The sequence below is a fragment of the Mustela nigripes genome, chromosome 14, assembly GCF_022355385.1.
Source record: "Mustela nigripes isolate SB6536 chromosome 14, MUSNIG.SB6536, whole genome shotgun sequence".
Taxonomy (NCBI): Eukaryota; Metazoa; Chordata; class Mammalia; order Carnivora; family Mustelidae; genus Mustela; species Mustela nigripes.
In genome coordinates, this window is record NC_081570.1 from 97,545,688 (window position 1) to 97,569,934 (window position 24,247).

The 24,247-nt window shown below is 35.2% G+C and overlaps 1 protein-coding gene across 2 annotated transcripts in view; it reads right to left on the reverse strand.

Annotated features, from left to right (window-relative positions):
* Positions 1 to 24,247, reverse strand: part of PTPN22 (protein tyrosine phosphatase non-receptor type 22) — a 58,315-nt gene that overhangs the window by 10,311 nt on the left and 23,757 nt on the right. Inside the window, exons 12-19 of one of the 2 annotated variants that reach the window (XM_059375789.1) lie at positions 10,660 to 10,736; positions 9,744 to 10,555; positions 7,632 to 7,715; positions 7,350 to 7,480; positions 5,244 to 5,271; positions 1,870 to 1,953; positions 1,513 to 1,628; positions 294 to 324 (exon numbers count right to left, since the gene is read on the reverse strand). In XM_059375789.1, the coding sequence (XP_059231772.1) occupies positions 294 to 324; positions 1,513 to 1,628; positions 1,870 to 1,953; positions 5,244 to 5,271; positions 7,350 to 7,480; positions 7,632 to 7,715; positions 9,744 to 10,555; positions 10,660 to 10,736 (1,363 nt within the window). Of the gene's footprint in view, positions 1 to 293; positions 325 to 1,512; positions 1,629 to 1,869; positions 1,954 to 5,243; positions 5,272 to 7,349; positions 7,481 to 7,631; positions 7,716 to 9,743; positions 10,559 to 10,659; positions 10,737 to 24,247 lie in introns of both variants that reach the window. The other variant, XM_059375788.1, reaches the window with a different exon arrangement.

Consider the following 24,247-nt stretch of genomic DNA (forward strand, 5'->3'; position numbering starts at 1 on the left):
AAATAACACACTTGTATGACAGCATCTCAGGATGGGTGGAAAGTGGCACACATCATATTATTCCTGTCTGTTAAACACAAACTCCCTTTCCCTTTACCCGCTTCCAATATTAGCACTGTGGATCCTCACATGCTACAAGGCCCAGGAGTGAGCCTTGTGACACAGAGTGCCCTAGCAAGGCTCTGTAGAGGAATAATATTGTTAATGTTTTCACAGAGTGGTTATATAAGGAAAAATTACATAATTGTGGAAGTGTATATGTATTCTAAAAAAACAAGTAAAAAGAAACTTACTCTTTTTCACATTTCTCAAAATTTTCAAACTCTACAAAAATGAAAAGGAAAATGTCAGTTTTTTCTTATTTTCCTATGAAATCCAAAATACTTTCATCAAGTAAAAATACAGATTTCAGTTGAAAGGATTAATTTCCCTAAAAATAGCCATCAAATGCACAAAATTATTTTTCCATCTTGCCATTTTAACTCAGTGCAAAGTCTCCACTAGATTTTATCTTGCTATTTGTTTCCCATCAACATAAGAATCACTCTATGTATTTAGAAGGAGTGCTATCAGAATATCAGAGAAAGAGGAGTTCCTACGTTTCTTCTTTATTAGGACCATTCTAGAAACCACAGTGGCTTCTGAAGATAGCTATGATACCCAGCCATTCCCATTCTAGCCAAGAACTTCTAAAAATCATACTCTGAACTAAATTTACTAAGGTCCACTCCATACTGTTACCATACTACTTCCCTCTCCTTTTCAGCAAAACCACTCTGCCTCCTTTACAGTGAAGTCCCTAACTTATCTCTTCCAGGAACTGACCCATATTTCTCTTCTTCACATACCTCAGCATGTATGTTTTTAATCTGTTTTGCGGTATTTTGTTCTTTTTGAAATCTTCATGTTGTTTCTCATATAGGCATTGGATTCCAATGGATTAACTGTTCTCTTTTCAAGGACACATAGATATCCTTTAGGACATTTCTATCTTCTAACACCTAACAGGAGTGTAGTTTTCTATATAATAGATATTTAATAAATTCTTTTTGGAGGGAAATTTTTTATTTAAAATTTTTAAAATAAATCAATAATTTATAATTCAAAATATTACAGTCAAAATGCTCCCATCTTTGTTCTCCATCTATCCAGTTTCTGACCCTTCCTCCACAGATAACCATTATTGTTCATTTCTTATGTATCCTTCCAGAGTCCCTTATAATGTACAATACAAATATAACTTTAAGGAAAAGTTAATAAATTATAAATAAGTACACTGAGAGCATCCTTATTCCTTTTAAAACTATATAGTATTTCACTATATGCATATACTATGATTTATGACTTATTTAATCAGTTGACCTAGTGATTAACAGTCTTGTTCCCAATCAGCTGTTCTTATAAATAATCTAATTTCCATCTTGATTCTAGCAACAGGGAAGGGGTGAAGGGTGGGAACACCTTCAGAAATGAAGACTCTCGTATATTTCTTAAAACTCCCATCTTTTTTACCTTAGTCCTTGTGAAACCTTTTCCCGGAGTCTTCAATATCTGTTTTGAAGATGTTGAATTTTCCACGGTATTAGGACAGCTAGTAGAATAAGTCTTTACAGGCTGAGCTTGCATACCTTTAAAAAAAATGATTTGATGCATAGCTTTTTAAGCCTTTGGGATATATATAGGTATATATTCAGTAATTCTTAGCTTGGCTTTTTATGCATTATTTTTACATTATGGTTTTTTTTAATGTACTATTTTTATCTTCTTTAATCATTCTTTATACTTTACCATTTAGGTCCTACTTTATTGTTAATCTTTTAGCAGTCTCATATTTATAGCTTTTTTGAGAGGATTATACTAGTCACTTACATTCTTCATCAGCAAGAATGAAGGACTCCAGGGTTCTTTCTGGGAGTGGAGGTGGGGAGGGAGAAGAACGATCTTGATGTAGATCTGTGATAAGAAGAGTAGACAACAAAAGAAAAGAAAACAAAAATCCATCAATTAAATATTAGAAGTCAAAACTCCTTTTTGGTGTTGTATAATGTTTCCAACTTTTCAATATTAACCTACGACAAACACATAAATAATCTGAACAACAGCTGGAGCCACAAGAATTTTTTTGTTCTGGCTTTTTAGCCAATGAACCTATGATGCATCAAAAACTTGTACTCCCGGGATGCCTGGGTGGCTCAGTTGGTTAAGCAGCAGTCTTCGGCTCAGCTCATGATCCCAGCATCCTGGGATCGAGTCCCACATCAGGCTCCTTGCTGGGCAGGGAGCCTGCTTCTCCCTCTGCCTCTGCCTGCCATTCTGTCTGCCTGTGCTCACTCTCTCTCCCTCTCTCTGACAAATAAATAAAATTTAAAAAAAAAAAAGTTAAAAAAAAAACAAAAAAACTTGTACTCCCCTAGAAAAATAGTTTTCCAAAGAAATTGAACTTGAAATTAATCAAGCTTCTAGATCTAACCATCATTTTACATAGAATCCTGGGGATAGCATAACACGTTAATAAATAAAATCATGAAAATATAAACAACAAAAATCCAGAATATTCACAGTCTCTAGGAAAAATGATCCACGCTCTTCTACAAATAATAGCACGAGGGAATAAAAAGGAGGGAAAACTCTTACAAATTTTAAAAGACTTAACAAATATATAAACCAAATGCAATGTGTAGACTTTGAACCCAGATGCATATAAACCAACTGTAAAAAGACATTTTTGAGGCAATTTGAGAAAATTATATAAAATCATATTAAGGGATTATTGTTAATTCCATTGGCGTGATAATGCTGCTATGGTAGGCTTAAAATGTGTTTGGAATTTTCCATGATATAAAGAATTTTAAATAATAGAGCTATTTTACCAAAATATAAGTCCTAAAGATACAAAGAGTGTATGATAATCTCATTATACGGTGCTGAGTATAATTACATACCATATTAATGTCTTTTGAAACTGAAAATGCGGCTCAGAACTCGAGTTTCACCTATCTTTGGTCTTGGGTTCTTTAGGCCTTAGGATTTGTCTCTAAAGCAAGTTCTCTTGTTGTTTCTTTCTTATACACCAGGTGATATGCTAAAGTAAAGTACAGTCCTTATTTCTAGCACCTAATATCATAACTGGCATATAGTAGGCACTTAATAAATATTTGATAACTACTCTGAAGTTGCTTATCATCTTCCAATCTGCTGTTAGAAAGTATACTGAGAACTAAAGTTAACTTGCAGTGAATGATATCCTGCCAAATATCTTCCTAAAATACCACTTTCTTTTCTTTTTTTAAAAGATTGTATTTATTTGACAGAGAGATAGCAAGAGAGGGAACACAAGCAGGGGCAGTGGAAGAGGGAGAAGCAGGCTTCTCGCTGAGCAGGGAGCCCGATTCCAGGTTCGATTCTGGGCTCGATCCCAGGACCCTGGGATCATGAACTGAGCCAAAGGCAGACGCTTAACGACTGAGCCACCAAGGTGCCCCCTAAAATACCACTTTCATCTTTATTTCCCCCGTGATGAAGAACCTACAATGCTTATTATTGCATTAAATCTAAATTCTTCTACCTAGCTCTATGTATGTAGATAGAATACACATAATAAAATTTGCTATTAATGACAGTACATTTACAGTGCTGTACAACCATCACCACTATTTTGAAAACATTTTCATCACCCTAAAAAGAAACTCCATATCCACTTACCAGTAATTTCCCATTCCCCCCAGATTAGATTGGCAACCACGAATCTGCTTTCTCTATATATAGATTTCCTTGACCTGGATATTTTATCTGCCTAACTTTAAAATCCTTCAGAATCTTTCCACATTTCATCCAAATTTATTTTCCATAGTTCCCAGAATAGATTCTCTATTGCAACTAAATTAACCTACTCACCATTTCTCTATACTCATCGTGCTTATTTATACCTTTTAAGTCAATGCTACCCTGATTCCAGCAGCTCCTGGAATTCCCTCTTTTTTTTTCTCTGTCTACCCATGTTCTTAAATTTCTTTCTTCTACTCATTGAAGCCTTTCCTAACCACTCCAGTGATACTTCCTTTTTTTCCAGGATCTTGGTGATTAGAATCAGTCCACACAGATTATCAGTTAATGGTTCCAAGTAAGTATTAATTTTGCCTACCCAATTTGAATATATCCTGACTATCCTAACACTGTATAAAGCATATAGAACTTGCTTAGGAATTGCTCATTTAATAATTATCTAATAAACATGGTAATATGTAACATTTATTGAGAGCTTATTATTCGATAATCACTGTGTTAAAAGCTTTATATGCATTGTCTCACTCAACCCTTACAAAAACCCTCTAAGAAACGAGTTCTATTATCCTCCTAATATAAGTGAGGAAAATCAATAGAGAAAGTATATAATTTAACCAAGGTTATGCATTTTGATAACTCCTGGTAGGCTAAAGCTTTGATTTAAAGCCTATCTGACTCCAAAGCCCATGCTCATTATCCGCTATGTTAAATTACCTATGTAATTTGAATAATATGTTCATATGAATAACTATGTTAAGGGCAACTACCACCTGTTACAATGTATGTAAAGGGCCTGTATATGCCCAATAAATGTTAGCTGTAGATGTCGTTATTTGGTATATAAAACAAGCAAAACACAAGGCCCCTCAGTGGCTCAGTCAGTTAAGTGTCTGCCTTCAGCTCAGGTCATGATCCTGGAGTCCCAGGAATCAAGCCCCATGTTGGGCTCCCTGCTCAGTGGGGAGGCTGCTTCTCCCTCGCCCTTTGCTACTCCCTCTGCTCCTTCTCTTTCTCTCTCTCTCTCACCCATTCTCTCTCAAATAAATAAATAAAATCTTTTTTAAAAAAAAACAGCAACAAAGTACTGGAGAAATAACAGCAAATTAAAGATCTAAAGAATCAAACTGCTAACAATGGTAAAACCTATAAGATAGAAATGCTGCAAAATGTTGAGAAAATTCTACTTAAAATTGTTTTTGTCTTTGTCTTTGTTTTTAAGGATTATATGTCAGGGAGTAGAATTCTAAAATCCTGTGTTTTCCTTGCCCTTGACAAGGCAAAACTCCTAGCCTGGGAAAATAAGAAAAAAATAAATAGAGGAGCTATTATGGGAACCATACCATCTCCTGAGGTGAATTACTCTAAACTTAATGAGTCATTCTAAGAGTATAAATTCTTAGAGCTAAATGTCATTAAAACCAGGGGGAGTTGTTTTGTTTTTTTTGTTTTTTTTTTTTTACCTGATTTGGGACTCCGGAGTTTTACACTCTAAAAGAAAGAAATTTAAAAAAAAAAGTGAAAGAAGAATCGGTACACAAATTTAGAAACTCTAAGCAATATAAGGCATTTTTGAAAACGCATTTCATATTCTTGTAGAGACAATCATGAAATGTTGACCTTATTTTTCCTGATTTGTAAGCACACTAAATTATGAAAAGGCATCCTGAACTCCTACAGTGTTTTACTCTCTTTCTCTAAATTTATTTCTTTTTTCCCTTTTATATAAAGAAAGCTTGTGAATTTTTTAAATTTTTAATTATTTTTTTAAACTTCAAATGTAATTAACATACAGTGTTATATTAGTTTTGGGTGTCAAATGTAATGATTCAGCAATTCTATACATTAATCCGTGCTGTTCACAATAAGTGTGCTCTTAATCCCCTTCACCTATTTGACCCATGTCCCACCCACCTCCCTCTGCTAACCATCAGTTTGTCCTCTATAATTATGAGTCTGTTTTATTTGTTTCTTTTTTCTTAGCTCCTTTGTTTTGTTTCTTAAATTCAACATATAAGTGAAATCATATGGTTTGTCTTTCTCCATTTGACTTATTTCACTTAACAATACCCTCTAGGTCCATCCATGTTGTCACAAATGGCAAGATCTCATTCTTTTTATGGCCGAGTAACATTCCATGATGTGTATGTGTGTAATATATGTGTGTATGTGTGTATACATATATATGTCATATCTTCTTTATCTATTATCTATGGATGGGCACTTGGGCTGCTTCCATATCTTAGCTGTTATAAATAATGTTACTGTAAACATAAGGGTGCATATATCTTTCCAAATTAGTGTTTTTGTTTTCTTTGGGTAAATACCCAGTAGTGGAATTACTAGATTATATGGCAATCCTATTTTTAACTTTTTGAGGAACTTTCATATTATCTTCCATAGTGGCTGCACCAGTTTGCATTCCTACCAACAGTGCATGAGGGTTCTTTTTTCCCCACATTCTCTCCAACACTTGTTTCTTTCTCTTTTTTAACCACTGTAACTGGTGTGAGATGAAATCTCATTGTGATTTTGATTTGCATTTCCCTGATGATTAGTGATGGGCATCTTTTCATGTCTGTTGGTCATCTGTATTTTTTCTTTGGAAAAACGTCTATTCATATCTTCTGTCCATTTTTAAAACCAGATTATGTAGGAGATTTTATATAAGTTGTATAAATTCTTTATATATTTTGGATATTAACCCCTGATCAAATATATCATTTGCAAATATCCTCTGCCATAACCTTATGGTGATTTTTGTACGTCATGGCAATTGGTTCTAAAGTGATCCTTTTTTAATTTATTTCCTTCCTACAGAAAATTTCCCAGAAAATTTAACTGGAGGAAAATTGTTGAAATTGAAATTACTTCATGACACTGGAAAAGGAGTGATTGTTCTTGGCTCTAGCAGTTGTTAAGGTAAAGACCATTACATGTGAGCATATTATTAACAATAATAACTACAAATATATTAAAAGTGTAATCAAGAAATAAAGAATATTTGCCTACTAGCATTGCAGTTGTAGTCACTGAAATTTTAACATAGTTGGTTCATAGAATATATACAAACATAACAGATTGTTGAAGTGTAATTTTACTTCCAGAAGTGGGGAGCATTATCCTGAAAAGTTTATCTTAAATAGCATGGACTTTAGCATCTGTCTTTCAAAAAATTGTTCTCTACAACATATTATCAGAGAACATGATACAGCCTACCAAATGACTACTATGAACAGGCTACCTACTTATAAAAAATTTATTTTTGCCTTAACTGTACTTCAGGAACCAGTTCAAACATTTCCTCTTTCACTATGCCTTCCTTAGTCACTTCCAACTTCAAAGTTTCATAAGGGCAAGACTTGTGTCTTATCCATTGCCTTATCCCCATATCCTCTAGCACATTGTTTTATAAAGAGTATAAATGAGTATAAGGGGTATACATAAAAGCAGTATAAATACTACTTAGTATTTGTTGAGTGATAGGCTTTAAAAATGTATGATTTTGAGTATGATTTTGGTCCGTGGAATCCAGATGAGTAGAAAAGAAAAGAAAAAGTGTTATGGACCTTAGTTGGCCTAAGTCTCACAGTGTCATCGGATGTCCTTGACTCAGACGTTCTATTCCATTGTAGTGATGTTCCAACTTTTGCCTCCTCAGCTGAAGATAACGATTTGGGAACATTCAGTAGCAATTCTCCTGAAAGTAAATATGGTCCAATTCTTAGGAGTGTTGAAATTCTTACAGAATAATGCAAATGTTACTCACCGGCAGCACACAGAACATTGACAGGACCTGAGAAGTATTCTAGTTAATCCACTTTATTTTACACTAACTGAACAGTACTCACCACCTTCCTCTAGCACAATAAAAGACTCAGGCGTCCGTTCAGGAAGTGGAGGAGGGACTTCATCATCTATCCTTGGAGAAGTTGCTATCCAAAATGCCAGAAATAGAACCATAATTTTTCATTAGAAACATCCAAAGGAAATTATTTTTTCTTTTTTAAGATTTATTTATTTGTTTGAGGGAGAGAGAAAGAGCAAGTGAGCATGAGTGGGAGGAAGAGAAAATCTCAAGCAGACCCCATGGTGAGCTTGGAGTCATCATATATGAGGCTCCATCTCAGGACCCTGAGATCATCACCTGAGCCAAAACCAAGAGCTGGATGCTTAAACCACGGTACCACCCAGGTGCCCGCCAAAGGAAATTCTTTTTTTTTTTTTTTTTTTTTTAGAGGGAGGGAGAGCACAAGTAGCCAAAGAGGCAGGCGGAAAGAGAGGAGGAAGCAGGCTCCTTGCTGAGCAGAGAGCCTGATGTGGGGCTCAATCCCAGGACCCTGAGATCATGACCTGAGCTGAAGGCAGAGGATTAACCCACTGAGCCACTCAGGCACCTCATTTTTTTTTTTTTTTAAGATTTTTTGCCAAAGGAAATTCTTATATTCTAACCTCGAAGTAAAGTCCATCAAGCATCATTACAATACTTAAGCTGGTATATTTTTACTCAAGGAAAAAGCAAAGTAAATTCTCCCATTTTAATTTGCAAACCCAGGAGGCTTTGCTGCTTCTTCAAAAGTTATTCCCTATTTCCTTTAAAGGCCCCAAAGTGTTTTGGTCGAGTCACTCAGTACCAGTTAACAGAATATAAAACATTATATTAATTCAGGAAGTTTTGAGTTATTTTCTATATAACCCTTTGTTTCATGTACAATATTCAATAAAGCATGATAAAGCACTTTTAAATATGCCAAGGATTCAGTTACAGAGTAGGTTGAAGTTTAAAGATTTTAGTATCACTTCTTCATTCTACAGTGAAGAATATGGATTTTTTTCCTTTTTACTAAACAATGGTATAACAAGGTTTTCTATTTTTCTACAGAAAAATTCAGAATTTTTATAGAAAAATTCAAATGCTGTTATAAGAAACTGCCACCAGGTGGCACACATGTCAATGATGTTACAATCCCTAAAGCTGGATTTGCTTTTGAAGATAATACTCAGAGAAGTTTAAGGTATTGTGGGTAACTTAAAAAAAAAAAAAAAAAAACCTTTAAATTATAAGACAGGACCAAAATATATAAAATAAAGAAGCAATTAGATCCAGGTAAAACATTTTAGTCACAAACTATACATCCACACATCTATCTACTAAGAAACGCTGTACAATAAAACACGTTATAGAAAAAATTTTTTTTCTACGTCCTATTTAGGTAAAATGTCATTCATAAACTTCTGATAATATATCTGGAGAGTTAAGCTTGCTCTTTTCTTCACCTTCTTCCCTATCAAGCTATTATAACTATCTCTAGGAGGATGCTTACTTTTTAACTTTTAAACTTACTCAATAAAACAAAAACAATAAGCATAATATGCAAACATCCAGGACAATAAAGGTGAAAAAAAAATGAAAGTAAAGGGGAGTATAAGATGATAGTACCACACAGCATATAAATGCATGTTCTCATCTACTACGTTATTATGCAAGGATGGGAAGAAATCAGGTCCCCCTTTACCAGCTCCTGCAGAAGAGAACTGAAGGCTTAATGATCTGTTCAGTTCAGTGCAGCCACATGGTTGAGCAAAAATGTCCTGAGGGACCATGCAGTGCTGTGGATCAAATCCTTTCTGCTGCTTCTTTGCTTTTGTTCCTTTGCTTCTGCCTAGCAAGGGGGAATTGTTGACCTCTGATAAACATCCCGAGGAATGGGGATTGCCTTCTTTAGGGACACTCTTGCTGGCATAGAGCCTGTCTCCGTTGCTGCCTGTTTCATCAATGATTACATGTTGCTATTTTTTAACTCATCCCATCATGAAAACCCTTGGGGATTTATTTCTTTGAGGAGGAGAAGGAAGGAGGAGAAAGAAGCTGAGAAAGACAAGGGGGAGCATGAAAAGAAACCAAATCTTCTATAGAGAAGAGTGAAATCTAGAATGCCATATAAACTTCGAAAAAAACTTACCTACTACTGCTGTCTCTGGGTTTGGAGAGGGGTATTGGGTCGGAGGACTCAGTGCTAAAGAATCACGTGAATTGTAAGAAGAAAAGAGGGTTGTAGAAGATGCTGGCAATGAGGAACAAGGCAAAATGTTTCCATCTGGCTTCTCAGATAAATCAAGAGACATCTTAGAACCAGCGCTACTAGGAGACAATGATAAGAAATAAGGATCTTCTACAGACATGTAAGAATATACATGAAGAGGCTGAGAGTCCTGCCCCTTTGCAACAGAGGCGCTGCACATTTGGGGCTGAGAGTCTGACAGCAGTGAATAATTCTGTTCTGCCAAAGAAGCATGCCTCGCTTTTTGAGCCTGTGCGAGATAAGAACTGTGGGGTAGAGATTCCAAACAAGAAACATTTTCCTTGATGTCCAACTCCTCGGTGTCTCTCTGTTGTGTCAGCTCAAAGGGCGTTGATTTGGTCCGTATTATTGGCGCCTTTGCATTAAAATACCTTCCTGCCACATCGGCAACTTTAGAATTTGGACGCGCTCCAAACAAAATGGCACTCCAGTCTAAACTCTGATGCTTCTGAAGAGGCTTCCCAGCTATTGGAAATGCCTTGGTCTCCCAATGTGTGGTTATGTCGGCATTTTTGTTACAACTACAGTTTAGTTCCAAAAGGTCAAAAGCACGTTTCTGTTCACCACCGTGCAAGGCTAACCTTTCCTTTTCACTTCTGTCAGAAGTCCTGAAGTCAAAAGAAGAAACTTCTGCACTTTTCACCCTTAGCCTTGGTCTGCTCTCTTGTTTCATCATCTCTGCTTCTTTTAAGCTGCTGAAACAAAAACAAAGGAAGGATAACACCACACCCCAGAGAGGTCTCCTGTTAGCATTACATCAGTGAGACAACACTGGGGTGTGTAAAATTGTGCTCACCTTTTTGGTAAATTGGGAGAATAAGACTCTGTTTCTAGAATGGGATTTTGCTTAAGAACGGAATCCTGTGCTTGAATCTTCAAGAGAAATAAGGAAGACATTGGTTTTTAGTGAAAGAAATGGCAATATTTTAACATTTCATAAAGTTGAGAAGTTACTTTTCAGAAAACATAAGATTTAAAATCATTCACAAAGGAGATGAGTTTCCAAAATATTGAGTCCAACACGAACCTTTTCGCGTACCAAGATCAAAGGATTAATAGTGTTATAAAACCTAGAAAGTGTTCACTTATAGTATCAAATGTGGCACTTTTTTTTTTTAAAGATTGTATTTATTTTATTTGACAGAGAGAGAGATCACAAGTAGGCAGAGAGGCAGGCAGAGACAGAGGGGGAAGCAGGCTCCCTGCTGAGCAGAGAGCCCGATGCGGGGCTCGATCCCAGGACACCGAGATCATGACCCGAGCCGAAGGCAGCGGCTTAATCCACTGAGCCACCCAGGCGCCCCAAATGTGGCACTTTTAACATGTCTTTGGGGGTAACTTTTAAGAACAATCTACCTTCAGAAATGACATCATCTCAACTCTTAAATTATTATTGGCTCTTAAATAATTATTGGCTTGCAGATCCATTTCTCCAGTCTCTGTCTCCATTACCACATGGTATTCTCCCTTTGTGTCTCTGAGTCTCTGTTGTTTTTTTTAAAAATAAGGACCAAGCCATTGTGATAGGGCCCACCTGAATCTAGTATGAGCTCATCTTAACCAATAACATCTGTAAAGTCTCATTTCCATATAAGGTCACATTCACAGATACCAGGGATTAGATTTCAACATGTCTTTTTGAGAGTCATAATCAAACCCATAACAGGGGGAATCCTACAATGGTTGATGACATTTAAAAAATGCATATAAACATTTCTAAATTCAGGATATAGTTTACAAATTGGTGGTATCTAAGATTCTACATAACATATTTCATAATGCAATAATTGCTATGAATAAAAAGAATGGCTGACAAGTGTGTGGGAGTATGATTTTAGGTTGAGTGGTCAGAGAAGATTTCCTTATGCAGGTGACATTTAAGTAGAGCACAATTACTTAGAAAGAGCCAGTTATGCAAAATCTGGAGTAAGAGTATTTCAATCAGAGGTAATAGTAATTGTAAAAGGCTGGAATTGAAAACAAGCTTGGTATGCTTAAGGAATGACAAGAAAACCAGTATAGCTAGTAGGTTGTAAGGAAGAAAGAGGTAGAACAAGATAAGTATAAGGACCTAATAAGCACTTAGTAATTTAAGAGTTGAGATGATGTCATTTCTGAAGGTAGATTGTTCTTAAAAGTTACCCCCAAAGACATGTTAAAAGTGCCACATTTGATACTATAAGTGAACACTTTCTAGGTTCTATAACACCATTAATCTTTTGATCTTGGTACGCAAAAAGGTTCGTGTTGGACTCAATATTTTGGAAACTCATCTCCTTTGTGAATGATTTTAAATCTTATGTTTTCTGAAAAGTAACTTCTCAACCTGATTGCTGGCAAACACCAGAAACTAAGAAGAAGCTAGAAAGACTCGCTAGAGCTATGAGAGAAAACATGGCCTTGCTGACATGTTGATTTTGGACTTCCTACTTCCAGAACTATGAGAAAATAAAATATTTTAAAAGAAGTATCAGTTGTATGCAGTGTGTTGCATTTAAAATTTAAGATTTTTTTCTTATTTTCTTATTTACTTCTTAAGAATGTGGAAGTGCAAAGCAGGGGGACTGGGAGAAAGAGGAGCAAGCTCCTCACTGAACAGGGAATCTGATGAGGGACTCTATCCCAGGACCCTTGGATCATGACCTGAGCCAAAGGCAGATGCTTAATTGACTGGGCCATTCAGAGGCCCTGAAAATACATTTGTTTTAAGTTCTCCTGAGTTTGTGATATTTGTTACAGCAAGTCTGGTAAACTGATAAGAGACATGAATACCCCACTTTCAATAATGGATAGATCAGATAGAAGATCAGTAAGGAAATAGATGACAGACATGAACAACACCATAAACCAATTAAATCTAACAGCACATACAGGACACTCCACATTATATCATACACATTCTTCTCAAACTTGTGTGGAATAATGTCCAGGATAGAACACATGGTAGGCCACAAAACAAGCCTTAATAAATTTTAAAAGATTAGAGTTATGCAAACTATCTTTTCCAATTATAACAAATTGAGACTAAAAATTAATAACAAAAGGAAAACTAGAAAATTCACAAAAGTGTGCAAGTTAAACAACTAATGGGTCAGAGAAGAAATCACAACAGAAATTAGAAAATATTTAAAAGTGAACAAAATCACAGCATACCAAAATGTATGAGATATAGTGAAAGTGATATTCAGAGGGAATTTATAGCTATAGATGCCTACTCTTAAAAAGAAAGATTTTGGGTGATACACTATATGTTAATTAATTGAGTTAATTAATTAATTAATTGAATTTAAATTTTTTTAAAAAGAAGAAAGATCTCAAATCAATAACTTAGCTTTAAACTAGGAAAAAATGAAAAAACTAAACCAAAGGCTAGCAGAAGGAAGGAAATATTAAAGATTCGAGCAGACATAAATGAAGTAGAGACTAAGAAAACAATGGAGAAAATCAATAAAACCAAAAGTTGATCCCTGGAAGAGATCAATAAAAGTGACAAACCTTAATTAGATTGACTAAGGAATAAACAGAAGACTCAAATTACCAAAATCTCAAATTACAGAAATAAAAATGGGTACATTACTACCAATTTTACAGAAATAAAAAGTATTATAAGACTTTTTATGTGATCAACTGCACACCAACAAATTGTACAACCTAGATGAAATGGACAAATTCCTAGAAACACATGACCAATAAAAACTGACTCAGGAAGAAATAGAAAATCTGAATAGACCTACAACTAGTAAGTAGACTGAATCAGTAATCAAAAGACCTTCTGACAAAGAAAAGCCAGGACTAGATGGTTTCATTAGTGAATTCCACCAATCCTTTAATGAAGAAATAATGCCAGTCTTCCACAAACTCTCCCAAAAAATTAAGTAGGAGAGGATATCCACTAAGTCATACTGTGACACCAGCATTGCCCTGATACCAAGGCCACACAAAGATACTACAAGAAAAAGAAGACTATAGATCCATATCACTTATGATTATTGATGCAAAGTCCTCAACAAAATACTCATATTCAGTATCATATTGAATCAGTAAAAGAAGAAGGAAGAAGGAAGGAAATATTAAAGATTCAGTATCATACTGAATTCAGCATCATATTAAAAGGATTATATACCATGATTTATTCTGGGAATAAATCCCCCAGAATGCAAGGATTGTTCAACATACAAAAATCAATCAATATAATGCACCACATTGATAAAATAAAGGGGAAGACTCCCTTTGGAAGAAAATCATTTGACAAAATTTATGATAAAAACAACAATTCAGAATATATGGAGAACTCCTAAGACTCAACAACAACAACAACAAAACCCAATGCAAAAACGGGCTAAGGACTTATATAAACACTTTCCAGAGATTATAAACAACAGCCAATGAGCACATGAAAAATACTCAACATCACTAATCAGGAAAACACAAACCAGAACCACAGTGAGATATTATACCCATTAGATGGTTACCATAAACCAACAAACAAACATAGAAAATAAAAAGTGTTGCTGAGGATATGGAGAAATTGGAACCTTGTACATTGCTAGTAGGGATGTAAAATGGGGCAGCTGCTGTAAAAAACAGTATGGCAGTGCCTCAAAAAATTAAACATAGAATTATCATGTGAGGAGCACCTGGCTGGCTTGATCAGAATAGCATGTGACTCTTGATCTCAGGGTCATGAGTTCAAGCCCCAGGTGGAGTGTAGAGGTTACTTTAATAAATACTTAAAAAAAAAAAAAAAAAGAATCATCACATGACCCAGCATTTCCACTTCTGCATATATACCCCCAAAGAACTGAAAACAGGAACACAAAAAGATATTTACACACTCATGTTCTTAGCAGTATTATTCATAATAGCCAAAAGGTGGAAGTAAACCACCTATTAACCAATGGGTGAATAGAGGAACAAAATGTGGCATATGATGGAATATTATTTAGCCTTAAAAAGGAAGGAAATTCTGATACATTATGACATTGATAAACCTTGAGGACATTATGCTAAGTGAAATAAGACAGACACAAAAGGACAAATATCATGTGATCCCACTGATACGAGATACCTAGCGTACTCAAATTCATAGATACAGATGGTAGCACAGTGGTTGCCAAAGATGGGGGAAGGGGAGAAAGGAATGGGAAACTCTAAAAGGTATAAAGTCTCAGTTTTTCCAGGTAAAAATAATTCTGGAAATGGATGGTGGTGATAATTGCACACTATTAATGTTCATAGTATCATTGAACTATACATATAGAATTAGTTAAGGTGGTTAAATTTCCGTGTATCTTACCACAGTTTTTTAAAAACATTTTATTTTAGAAAGAGAGAGTGCACATTCACATGTGCAAAGGGGATAGGAGCAGAGGGGGAGGGAGAGGAAAAGAGAATGAATCCCAAGCAGACTCTGTGCTGAGCATAAGCCCTATGGGACTTGATCCCACAACCCCAAGATCATGACCTGAGCTAAAACCGAGAGTCAATGCTTTTACTACAACGTAGAAATTTTGAAAAAAAAAAAAAAAGTAGGCAAAGGACTTGGATATATATTTGTCTGAAAAAGATATGCAAATGACCAATAAGCACACAAAAATATGATGCTCAACATCAACTATTCATTAGGGAAATGCAAATCAAAACCATGAAATACAACTTCACACCCATTAGGATGGCTATTATCTTAAAAACAAAGCAAAAAGCAAAAACCAGGAAATGCCAAGTGGTGGCATGGATGTGGAAAAATTGAAACTCTTATGAATTGCTAGTGGGGATGTAAAATTGTGTAGCCACTGTAAAAAACAGTATGGCAGTACCTTTAAAAACTAAACCTAGAATTACTGTATGATCCAGAAATTTCTGGATTCTTCTGGGTATATATCCCAAAGAATTTGAAGTAGGGACTTCAACAAATATTGGTACACTATTTTTAAAAAAGATTTTATTTATTTATTTGATAGAGAGAGCACGCAAGCAGGGAGAGAAGCAGACTCCCCACTGAGCAGGGATCCCAATGCAGGACTCCATCCCAGGACCTTGGGATCATGACCTGAGCTAAAGGCGGACACTTAACCAACTGAGTCACCCAGGTGCCCCTGCATACTAATTTTTATAGTGTCAATTGGTGGATGAATGAATAAGCAAAATGTGGGATATACACACAATGAATATAATACAACCATAAAAAGGAATGAAATTCCTAAATGCATACTAAAAAATGCACACTAAAAAAATAGATGAATCTTAAAAACATGCCACATGAAATAAGCCAGATGTAAAAGATAAATACAGGATTCCACTTTTATGATGTACCTATAATAAGCCATTTTATAGAGACAAAAAGTAGAATAGAAATTGCTAGGGGCTGTTGTAGGAAGCATGGAGAGTTTCGGTTTAGGATGATGAAAAATTTCTAGAAATAAATAGTAGCAATGGTCATGCACATAGGAAGGTACTCACTGCCACTGCATCATACACTTAAACATGGGTAAGGTGGTAATTTTTTCCACTGAGATACAATGATATATTTGACTGTAACAGAAAATATGAATGGGGGAAGTGTTTTCTCCTCCTATTTTCTGGTATAGATTGTGTAAAATTCATGGTAATTCTTCTCTAAACATTTGGCTAGAATACTCAAATTATGTGGGCCTGGAGACTTCTTTTTTGGGAGTTTTAAAATTACAAGTTCCATTTCCTTGACTGTTATGGGGCTATTCAAATGATCTCTTTCATGTTGAGTAAGCTGTGGCAGTTTGTGTTTTATGAGGAAGCAATCCATTTTGTCTAAGTTGTCAAGTGTAGATGTGTCCAGTTCATACTATATTCCTTTATTATCCTTTTGATACCTACAGAGACTCTAGGGCTCTCCCATTTCACTCCTGATATTGGTCATTTCTATCTTTTCTCCTCAGCAGTCTTCATAGAAGTTTTGTCAACTTTATTGATTATTTTGGCTCTTTTTTTTTCACTGTTTTTCTGTTTTCAGTTTCATTGATTTCTGCTCATTATTTCTTTCCTTCTCTTCTCCTTGAGTTTATTTTGCTCTTTCCCTCTCTTAAGGTGGGAGCCCAGATTGTTAATTTTGAGACTTTTACTGTTTTCAAATGTTTACATTTAGAGAGCTATAAACCTTCCTCTCAAAACTGCTGTAGCTTTGTCCCACAAATGTCGCTGTGTTGAATTTTCACTTGTATACAGTTCGATGTGTGGCTTTTCCAAAAATTTCCTAAATACCCATCACCCATTTAGCCCATCTCCATCAACCCTCAAGTTGTTATCTATGGTTAAGAGTCCTTCATGGCTTATTTCCCTCTCTTTTTGCCCTTCTCCCACATTCATCTGTTTTGTGTCTTAAATTCTACATATGAATGAAATCACATGGTATCTGTTTTTCTCGGATTGACTTGTTTTGCTTAGCATAATACACTCAAGCTCAGTCCACACTGTTGCAAATGGCAAGATTTCATTCTTTTTGATGGTTGACTAAAAAAAAAAATATATATATATATATATATGTACACACACACACACACACACACACACACACAGGATATTCGTTTTTTTAAATTTATTTATTTTCAGCATAACAGTATTCATTATTTTTTCACCACACCCAGTGCTCCATGCAATCTGTGCCCTCTATAATACCTACCACCTGGTACCCCAACCTCCCACCCCCCTGGGCATTCTTTTTGATGGTTAGTAATCAAAAAGAATGCCCAGTGTGTGTGTGTGTATTTTAGTATATATATATATCATATATATACTATAATATATGTTATAGTATATATCATAATAATATATAATATATACTATATATAAAATATGTAAAATACATAATACTGAATATATATATATACATATATACACACACACACACATATATATCAATGTGTTATATTTTCACTTGTATTCAGTTCAATGTGTGGTTTTTCAAAAAATTCCCATGAAACTTCCTCTTTCATTCAATGGATTATTTAGAAGAATATAGTTTAGTTTCCAAGTGTTTGGATCTTTTCCTGTTATGTTTTTGTTATTGACTTCTAGTTTGACTTCACTGTGGTCAGTGCATACATTCTGTATGATTTCAAATCATTTTTTTAATGTTTGAGATTGTTTTGTGGCATATTTTATATATGCCACATATATTATATATATATATGCCACATGTATATTATATATATGCCACATATATATTATATATATATTTATATATATTTTTTACATTTATTGTTTTGTGGCATATTATATATATATATAATATGCTACTATAAACATCAGAGTACATGAGCCCCTTTGAATCAGTATTTTTGCTCCCTTATTCATGTTTATATGAATATGTAATATATCTTTTTCCCCATCTTTACTTTAAACCAACCTATATATTTAAAGTATATTTCTTATAGACAGCATATATATGCTATATGCCATATAGCATATAGTTTTAAATATACTCTGCCAATCTTTCTTTTAATTGGTATATTTATACCATTTACATTTAATGTAATTATTGTTATGTTAGGGCTTAACTGTGCTGTTTTGTTTTTTATTTTCTGTTCTGTTTTTCACTTCTCTTTTCTTTCTCCTGCATTTTTAGAATTTCATTTTGATTTATCTATAGAGGTTTTTAAGGTACGCCCTTGTATAGCTTTTGTAGCTTGTTTTGTGGCTCTAGGTATTACATTATATATACATAACCTATCACAGTCCACAGGTGTTATCACTTCACTAGTTCAAGTACAGAAACTTCTCCCTTTGTGTTTCCTAACTCTTCCCTGTTTATAATATAATTGTCTTAAATATTTCCCCTAATACATTTAGAACTACATCAGACTGCATAATTTTTGCTTCGATCATCAAACAATTTAGAAAATTCAAAAAGAAAAAGAAAGCTGGGCGCCTGGGTGGCTCAGTGGATTAAAGCCTCTGCCTTCAGCTCAGGTCATGATCCCAGAGTCCTGGGATCAGGTCCTGCATCCGGCTCTCTGCTCAGCGGGGAGCCTGCTTCTCTGTCTCTCTCTGCCTGTCTCTCTGCCTACTTGTGATCTCTCTCTCTCTCTCTCTCTGTCAAATAAATAAATAAATATCTAAAAAAAAAAAAAAGAAGAAGAAGAAGAAAAAGAAAGCCTATTACATTTACTCATGGTTTTCCTTATCATGTTCTCCCTTTCATCACTTCCTTTCTGCTTAGAAAATTTTCTTTGTCATTTTTTAAAAGATAGGTCTACCAAATAATTTTCTTAGTTTTTTGTCTGTTTTTCATCTGAGAATGTCTTTATTTCTTCTTCATTCCTGAAGGATATTTTCACTGGGTATGGGATTCTGGGTTGTCAGTTATTTTTTTTCAGCATGAAGACATATTGTTTTACTTTCCTCTGGCTCCCATGGTTTCTGATGACAAATTTGCTATCATTCTAATTGTTTTCTCCCTACTATTAAGATCATTTTTCCATGGCTGTTTTCTAGAACTTTTGTCTTTAATTTTCAGAAGTTTAATTATAATGAGTCTTGAAGTACTTTTTCAACCCCATGGTTTTTTTCTCCTCTCCTTCTTGGACTTTGCTGACACAAATGCTAGTTATTTTCTTGCAGTCTCTTAGGTTTCCTAAGACTCTGTTTGTTCTTTTTTTCCAGTCTATTTTATTTTTGATGTTTAGATTAGGTAATTCCTATTGTTCTATCTTTTATCTTATTGGTTCTTTTTTTCTGTGTGTACCCTGAATTCTGATGTTGAGCTCATCTACTAAGCTATTTTGTTTCAGTTACTATGTTTTTTAATTCTAAAATTGCCATTTGGTTCTTTTTTATATCTTCTAGATTTTTTGCTGAATCTTTTTATATTTATTGCTGAGCCTTTCCATTTTTTAATCTTTTTTTTTTTAAAGATTTTATTTATTTATTTCATGGAGAGAGAGATGACAAGTAGGCAGAGCAGCAGGCAGAGGAGAGGGGGAAGCAGGCTCCCTACTGAGCAGAGAGCCCTATTTGGGGCTCGATCCTGGGATCCTGAGATCATGACCTGAGCCGAGGGCAGAGGCTTAACCCACTGAGCCACCCAGGTACCCCAACCTTTTCGTTTAAAAAAAAAAAATTTAAAGCATGTTTGTAATTGCTTATTGAAGCATTTTTATTGTGGCTACTTTTAAAACTTGGTCAGATAATTCTAATATCTTTACCTTGTCCTCTATTGATGGTCTTATTCATTTGGTTTGAGATCTTCCTGGTTCTTGGTATGATGAGTGATTTTCAATTGAAACCTAGATATTTTTGTATTGTTATGAGGCTCTAGATCTTAGTTAAACCTTCTGTTTTAGCTAGATTTTTAAATTTTTAACTACATTCTACAGAGGAAAGGGAAGGTGCTGCCTTGTTACTGCCTTGTTACTGCCAAGTATATTCTAACTCCACCAGTTTCCTCACCGAGCCTTTGTTGACAGCCAAGGGGAGACATCATGGAAGACACTCCCCATGTGGTCTCTACTGACACTGTGGTAAGTGGAGGCCTTATTACTGCTCGATGATGGTGGAAGTCCTAATTCTCTACTAGGCTTCTTCTGACACTACTTCAGTGGGGAGGCATTAGGGTACCATGTTAGTGTCCAGTAGAAGCTTAGGTTCCCCATGCAGTCTCCAATGACATGGCAGGAAACCCTCATTTCAGGCCATTGAGGATGAAAGTCCTCCCTCTTTTCCTGAGCTTCTCTGACATCACTCCAACATTCTAATACAGTGTTAGAAAGGTGAGAATCTAGGACCCCACTCAGTCATTAGTGACATGCGTGGGTTGGGGGACCACTATTTTCTGTGGTGTTGACTAAAGTAGAGTGATGATTATCTAAAAGTTTTCCATCTTGCTGGACTGCCTCTTTTTTGGTCCTTTGGCTAGACAGAGCAGGCTTTTGTTGGGGCATTTTTGTCTGTATCACTGGCATTTCCAGGTTGTTGACTTCTTCAGTTTCAAGTCTGGGATATATGAGTCAAAAGAAAAATGGAACTTAGCATCATGTCTTTCCTTGGGTCTCAAGGTCCCTCACTGGCCTGTCTTCTTTCTATCTCTCAGAGCCTTCTTATAGTTGTTTTTTTAATATAATGCCAGTTATATATATAGTTTCTGGATGGACTTAGTTCAACCAGAAAAACACACATACACACACACATGGAAAAGTGTGTCTACTTGATCTTTTCCAGAAACAGAAGTCCTCTTTATTTAACTGTAACCAATTCTTTCTGTGAGAGTTTGAACTGTGTTCTTGTGTTCCCATTTACTTACTAAGGGCCCACTCCAAACAACCCAGCAGGAGCCATGACACTGCTACTGGACTAAATTTGAGTATTGGCATTTCCTGAAACCTAAATAAAATATCAGCGCACATACTCCAGTGACATATCAAAAGAATATTTTTTGTTCAAGAAGGGTTAATTCTAAAATACAGGGACAGTTTGACATTAACAAATCCAATGGTGTGACTATATTAATACATCAAAGGAGAAATCCAGGTGATCACTCCTTTAATGCAAAATATGCAATTGACGTAATTCAACATTCTTTCTCTAAAATTTTCCTAATAAAATAGAAATCAATGAATACTCTCTTTAAACAATTGAAAAACAATAGTCCAATTTATAACTGCACCAAAATGAATAAGATACCTAGGAATAAATTTAACCAAAAAGGTGAAAGACATTGATTAAAGAAATTGAAGATGACACAATGAATGGAAAGATATACCATGCTCATGAATTAGAGAACTAATATTCTTAAAATGTTCATACAACCCAAAGCAATTTACAGATTCAATGCAATCCATGTTAAAATACCAAGAGCATTTTTCACAGAGCTAGAACAAATAAACCTAAAATTTGTATAGAACTACAAAAGACCTCAAAGAGTCAAAGTCCAATCTTTTTTTTTTTTTTTTTTAATTTGACAGAGAGAGATACAGTGAGTGAGAGAGGAAACACAAGCAGGGGGAGTGGGAGAGGAAGAAGCAGGCTTCCCACTGAGCAGGGAGCCTGATGCGGGGCTTGATCCCAGGACCCTGGGATCATGACCTGAGCTAAAGGCAGACACCTAACAAGTGAGCCACCCAGGTGCCCCTCAAAGTCCAATCTTGAGAAAGAAAACAAAGTTAGATGTATCACAATCCCAGATTTCAAGCTATATTTCAAAGCTAAAGTCATCAAAACAGTATGGCACTGACACAAAAATAGACACATAGATCAATGAACAGATAAAGAGACCAGAAAGAGACCGACATTTATATGATCAATTAATGAGAATATATGAGAATATACAATGGGATGGGGCCCTTAGGTGGCTTAGTTTTTGAGTGCTGCCCTTGGCTCAGTTCATGATCTTGGCATCCTGGGATTTAACTGCTGAGCAGTTGGGCTCCCTGCTCAGCAGGGAGTCTGCTTCTCTCTCTGCCTCTCCCCTTGCTTGTGCCCTCTCTCTCACTCTCTCTCACTCTGTCTCTCAAATAAATAAATAAATAACCTTTAAAAAAGTATATACAATGTGGAAATGACAGTGTTTTCAGTAAATGGTGTTGAGAAAACTGGACAGCTACATGCAAAAGAATTAAACTTGACAACTCTCTTATACTGTACATAAAAATAAACTCAAAATGGATTAAAGACCTAAATGTGAGACCTAAAACTGTCAAACTCCTAAAAGAAAACATAGGTAATTTCTTATAGTGATCTCTTGGACATTGGCCTTAGCAACATATTTATGGATATGTCTCCTCAGGCAAAGGAAACAAAAGCAAAAATAAACTATGGAGACTATATCAAAATAAAAACTTCTGCACAACAAAGGAAGTAATTAAGAAAACAAAAAGACAACCTAATGAATGGAAGAAGATGTTTGTAAATGATATATCCATAAGGAGTTAATATCCAAAATATATAAAGAACTTGTATAACTCAAAACAAAAAAAAACTTATTAAAAAATGGGCAGAGGGCATGAATAAATATTTTTCTAAAGAAGACAGGCAGATGGTCTACAGGCACATGAAAAGATACTCAACATCACTAGTCATCAGGGAAATGCAAATCAAAACCACAATGAGATATCACTCTACATCTGTTGGAATGGCTAAAATAAAAAGTACAAGAAACAAGTGTTAGAGGAAGTAAAGAAAAAGGAACCCTCGTGCACTGTTGGTGAGAATGTAAATTGGTGCAGTCACTATGGAAAACAGTATGGAGGTTCCTTCAAAAATTAAAAATAAGACTACCATTTGATCTAGTAATCACACAACTGTGTATTTCCCAAAAAATACAAAAACACTAGTTTCAAGAGACATATGCACCCCTATGTTTATTGTAGCATTATTTACAATAACCAAACTACGGAAGCAGCTCAAGTGTCCATCCCTAGATGGATAAAGATGGTATATTTATATAATGGAATATTACTGAGTCAGAAAAACGAGTGAAATCTTGCCATTTTGTGACAACATGGAGTGACCTAGAGGGTAATATGCTAAGTGAAATAAGTCAAATAAGGAAAGGTAAATACCAAATGCTCCCACTCATTTGGGGAATCTGAAAAGCAAAATTAACAAACAAAGACTCTTTTTTTTTTTTTTTTTAAGTAGGCTCCAGGCATGGAGCCCATCATGGGGCTTGAACTCACAACCTTGAGATCAAGACCTGAGCTAAGATCAAGAGTTGGACACATAACTGACTGAACTACCCAGACACCTCGCAAAAAAAAAAAAAGACTCTTAACAATAGAGAACAAACTGGTGGTTGCCAGAGGGAGGTAGGTGGAGGAAGAGGTAAAATAGATGGTGGGTATTTAGAGATGTAAACAAACAAACAAATATCTCCAATCAAGTCAGCAGCACACTTGGTAGTGAAACATGAGAATCTTCCCCATTAAAATTTGGTTGTCCATAATCACCTTTATCATTTAACCTTGGTATGGGATTACTGGCTAATAAAACATATATAAATAGGATATAAATAACAATTTCTGACAAAACTATACTCTTATTTCCATGTCCTTCTACCATATTGTTTTCCCTTGAAGCCGACACTGATGAGGATTGCTTAGTCCATTTCAAACCTCAACAGTGTTTCTGGCTTTCCTTCCCCATGATTCAACATTTGAATGACAAGAGTTATGACCAGAATCATGTCTTATATTATTTTGTATTCCTAATACTAGGTAATATTAGTATTAGTAGTATTAGTAGATACTACCTAGTATCCTAACACTGGGTAGAAGGTCCTCAGTGAATATTTTCAGATTAAGAATCCAAAATGTGATATTAAAAATTAAATTAATAAGAATATGTTACAAAACACACCCTTCAAAGGTAAATCAGTAATCTTATTTTCTTAAAGTTTTTTCAGAACCCAATACTTT